Source organism: Apostichopus japonicus, chromosome 2, assembly GCF_037975245.1.
Source record: "Apostichopus japonicus isolate 1M-3 chromosome 2, ASM3797524v1, whole genome shotgun sequence".
Classification (NCBI taxonomy): Eukaryota; Metazoa; Echinodermata; class Holothuroidea; order Aspidochirotida; family Stichopodidae; genus Apostichopus; species Apostichopus japonicus.
Window position 1 is genome coordinate 8,614,658 of NC_092562.1, and position 4,682 is coordinate 8,619,339.

The 4,682-nt window shown below is 39.0% G+C and overlaps 1 protein-coding gene across 1 annotated transcript; it reads right to left on the reverse strand.

Moving 5' to 3' along the window:
* Nucleotides 1–370: 370 nt before the first annotated feature.
* LOC139976794 (Kruppel-like factor 3) lies at nucleotides 371–2,119 on the reverse strand. Its single transcript, XM_071985581.1, has 2 exons — nucleotides 1,957–2,119; nucleotides 371–1,379 (listed from the first exon to the last, which is right to left on the reverse strand). Exons 1-2 carry the CDS (start codon nucleotides 2,011–2,013, stop codon nucleotides 423–425), a joined length of 1,014 nt encoding a protein of 337 aa, XP_071841682.1. The 5' UTR covers nucleotides 2,014–2,119; the 3' UTR covers nucleotides 371–422.
* Between the last annotated feature and the right edge of the window lie 2,563 nt (nucleotides 2,120–4,682).

The following is a 4,682-nucleotide window of genomic DNA, read 5'->3' on the forward strand; positions in this document are numbered from 1 at the left end:
GAACTAAGAATAGTGAAGTCTTTGTCTTTACAAAGCAAGTGAGATGTTAAAACTTAACTGAAAGTAGACAATCACAAATCGGCATGAATAACACAAAAATGCAATGCATTTCTCCAATACCCAAGACTCTAAGTAACCCTGATCTTACTGTTACTGTTTCTACTTCAGAAATACATTGCAACCCTCCATGTTGATTCCTAGCTCCTTCAAACGTGGAACTAGGTGGCTCAGGATATGCCAACCAGCTGTTATTTGAGCTAATGGATATCAGCCACAGCTTCAAGCTGAGATGTTGGCAAACCATTCATGCGCCTCAACGAGGGTCAACAGCAAAGGTGCACAATTATACTTCAATGTACACCTTTGAATAGTTGAAACAAAGATGTAAACAAAACATCTTTCTTTTCAAGCACACGTCATATTCACATGTGACGTTTCATGTGCAGACTCAAATGATCGGACCTAGAGAATGCTCTTTCACAGAGATGACACTGGAAAGGTCTATCCCCTGTGTGCTTACGGTAATGACGGGTGAGTTCATCAGATCGGGCAAATTTCCAGCCACAACCCTTCCAGTTACAGTGGTAGGGTTTCTCGCCAGTGTGGGTCCTCATGTGAGCCTTGAGATGTGAAGATTTGGTGTAGGTTTTGGCACAGCCAGCGTAAGTGCAAGTGTGAGTGGTCGTTCGTTTCCTCCCCCAGGTACGTCGGCCTCGTTTACGGACAACCTGAGAACCTGGTGTAATGACAGCTGTGTTGTCGACTGGTGTGCTCCTGAGCAAGTCCAGTAGTGGCGAATTACTCTGTGATGGGGAGAGCAGCCCAGTTGGCAAGGGACAACTTTGCGTCAGCAAGCTCATGTGTGGTCCCATTGTAGCAGTAGGACTCATCAAGTTCTGTTGTAAATGTGTTTGTGCAACCAATCCCTGCAGATGCTCAACCGGAACAGCGTTATAGGAGTACGGTTTGTTATCGTTGAGATGGTATGGGTATGCCGGTGGTGGTGGAATGCAGTCTACGTGCAAAAAGTTAGTAAATTCCTTGCTATCAGGCATTGTCTGTTCAAACATATGCTGAGTAAAGGCTGGTGGTGGTGATGGTGGCTCTTCTTTTATCTCGGTCAGAGGAATCTGCTCATGGTGCGGCACAGGAGATGGTGAGTGAGCGAAGCTCGATGCGCTGGTGTTGTTCAGAATGAAGTCCAGATCAAGGAGATTATCGTAGTCAGGCTCAAATATGTGAGGAGGCGGGGAGATGCAACCGTCACCCTCGCTACCAGAATTAGAGATAACTGTCGAGGTTGGAGAGCTCGCTTGATTTCTCTCTACATCTTCAAATGATGAAAAATCTTGGAGGAGGCTTTCCACGTCTGACCAAACCTGAAAAGACACAACATAGAATGCATTGTAAGGAAATTGTAGACAAATGATGTGATGTTTGAACAAGGAAAAGGGCCAGTCAAAACTAATACAATTATAACATGAGGACAGGATCAAAAAAGAACATGGTATAATGCCTTGCAATGTACGTGTTGGTTCCTAGCTGTGAAGGGTGAAAGAATTCCTGCTATTTACTATATATATTAATATTATCACCATGTGTACATATAACAACCCAATTAAACCTCTACTGAAAAGCAAACGGGGCCAATTAGCAAACTGGCTAATGATTGCTTATTAAACGACATTAAACGATATTGCAGATTGTCCTTGTCGTGCAAAAATAAAATAGCATACAAACTAACTACTGCTTTTCAATTTTCCATGTCCTAAATATTAACGAAAATTGAATATCGTGGCATCTAGGGTTGCAAGAATGGTAACCGCCACATGACCCAAGTCCAAAGTAACGGTGAAACCGAATAATGTATTCGCAACATTGAAGGAACCTAACTGATGCATTCAATTACACCATAAAGGTTTCACCATGATATATATAATGTAAAAAGTTGCTTACCTCATTTGCGATATTTTCAAAGCCAGCTTGGTTTAGTTCGTTCAATGTCATCGCCATCTTATACTAGTAAAGTAAGTTAGTTGAGTTGATAGAGTTCGGTGATATAGCAGTAACTGCAAGTGTGAAGTTGTCTCTTTGAGTCGTGTTGTTGATATGATATCTTTGCTTCAGAGTTGTGATTATATTTGCATGCTTATTACGAGCTTCGCCGCGGAGCCCCGGAATCTCTGGACCAATCAGCGTGGAGTATTTTCGGATCTAAATTTAGAAAGGTATATAAAGGCACCTACAACGTGAAACGTGCGGCATTGCGAGATATAGCTTCGCGGCGTACAGGCAATTCTGATGTCGTTGCCAATAGTAACACGGAACAACACGAAATGGAAAAGGTACACTTTGTGCAGTGGCGTGTTAAACAGACTTTTCTTACGAAAGTGTGGGAACAGCTAGGTGTTGAAATACTTGAAATTAGTCACAAAACTAAACATTCCAAGTACGTTAGGAATTATTGGAAGTATAGTAAAGAACTGACGGTTAAACCCAGATGAGATCAAACGTTGGAATACACATACATAGCCTCGATAACTGTAGGGCCTTTAATATAATTAAATAATAGTAAATGAATATAATAAAAAAAAATATGATAAAATAAAACGAAGGCTATCCAACAACGCCGTCGCTAAAATCAACTGTTATGTGCAACATCATATGCCGATTGACATAAGAAGTAAGTGGATAATGGTTCCTTCCAGACGCGTAGCTAGCCTTCATGGTGTAGGGAGGGGGGGGGGCAATTTCTATTCCCAATTGTAGAGTTTAATTAACGCACGCATTCATATGTGCTTTTTCATGACACCTTATTGGCTCTACAATCTGTTATGAATCCACATGTTAGGAAGAGGGACACAAAATGTTGCTGACGTCCGTACTGCATAGACCTAATTCAGAGGGGGTGCACTGAGGTTAAGAAAAGTTTGTTTCGGTAAAGAAGGCTAAGGTGCTGCAAGATAGATCATCCCATCATTTTAAATTCATTTGTGTATAAGATTTTGCCTGTATATGTATATGTTATAAAATGTAAGCCGCCCCACCCAAAAATAAGATGGGTGAGGGCCAGGCACGTGTTCCCACAATTCCCAGAAGCTCCGGCCCTGTATATATTAACGATATCAAACATTAAACCATATATAATACTTAATACTTGGTGTGGGAATATGTATACACATGTGTATCTCATATCTCAGTGATTCAAAAGAAGATGTTGCAAGTATATTGTTTCAAAGACGATACTGCAGTGCCGTCCCACGGAACTGTGACTAGTAGTTTCATTGACTGAAGCAAATTTAACTTGTTAATAGAAATTTAATTTTTGCTTATTATGCCGAATAAGGAAAACATAATGAGAGGCGGGCCATCATCTCGTGCTATCCTTCGAAAACAAGTACGGTAGCCTATCCATGTGTCATATATATATCATGCATAATTAGCCTATTTATTCAAGTTTCTTTGCCGTCTCCATCTCGCCCCGACGAGATTCTTGATTTTGAGATTTCTGTTAGGAGATCTTTCTTTTCTTATATAACACTGCATACGCATATTACTTTTCTATTCTTCCTATATAGGCCTAGTATACATGGCAGTCCAGTATACCGACTTTACAATTACCAAGAATTGTTAATCCAAAAGTGATTAGGAAAAGTCTGATAGTGGAAACTATAACTTGAATCTACTTGCTGAAAGTACCGGTACTTATCAATTGTAAAGTTGCATAGATTCGAGATAATAAAAAGAGCATTATCTTAATAATGCAAAGGGTGAGTTTTTTAGGGTATCCTTGATCAATAACAAGTACAATACTTTTTTTTTTTACAACAAGTAAATCGGATTAGGTCTCGCCGCGATAGTAATACCACACTGACAATAGACACGCAAAGGTCTGTAATATTAAGTGATTGTAGTGACCTCATTATTATCAGGACTATATAGTTCTGGCCGAGTGCATATCGAGGAATTGTGTTATTCTGTACCATTCAAAGTCAGTTGGAGGAAGTAGCCTACACAATGGAGCCTAGGTTAAGCAGTGTCTACTGAAATTATAGTCTTTAATCACTGTAAAATAAAACTGTCAGACAAGTGTCTTTTCACTTGTCTTAGTCATTTAGCTCCGAAGAAGATCCTGCTAGGATCGAAACGTCAGGCCAACTTACTTTTACACATTCTTTAATCACTGGAATACATAGCAGTGTTTTGGTACGTTATGTATAGGCATCCTTTAGATCTTTGCAGCTTTGCATCATTAGCTCGAGGATTTTGTCAACTCAAATATTACGATTAATTGTCAGATTGTACCGGATCTGATATTGATGGTTAACCTATGATGTTTGTTAACATAACGAGGAAAGAAGAATAAATAAAAAGTTACAAAATATATGCAAACTGTATCATTTAGGTTTAATCGTAATTATATACCAGGCAAAGCATTTATTACTATTCCAACATGATTCAATGCTGTCAAGATGGATTTCAAGATATAGTCATATGTCATATTTATAGACTATAAGTACACTTAAACAATGACAAATTGATGACCTAAACCAAACTGTCTCTTTAAACGATGATCATCAGAACTAACCAAGTGTTTTATTTCTCAAGAACTAAAGAGGAATTAAATGAAACTAAGTATGACCAATAGTAATTGCAAGTATGTAATTGTCTATGAAATTTAG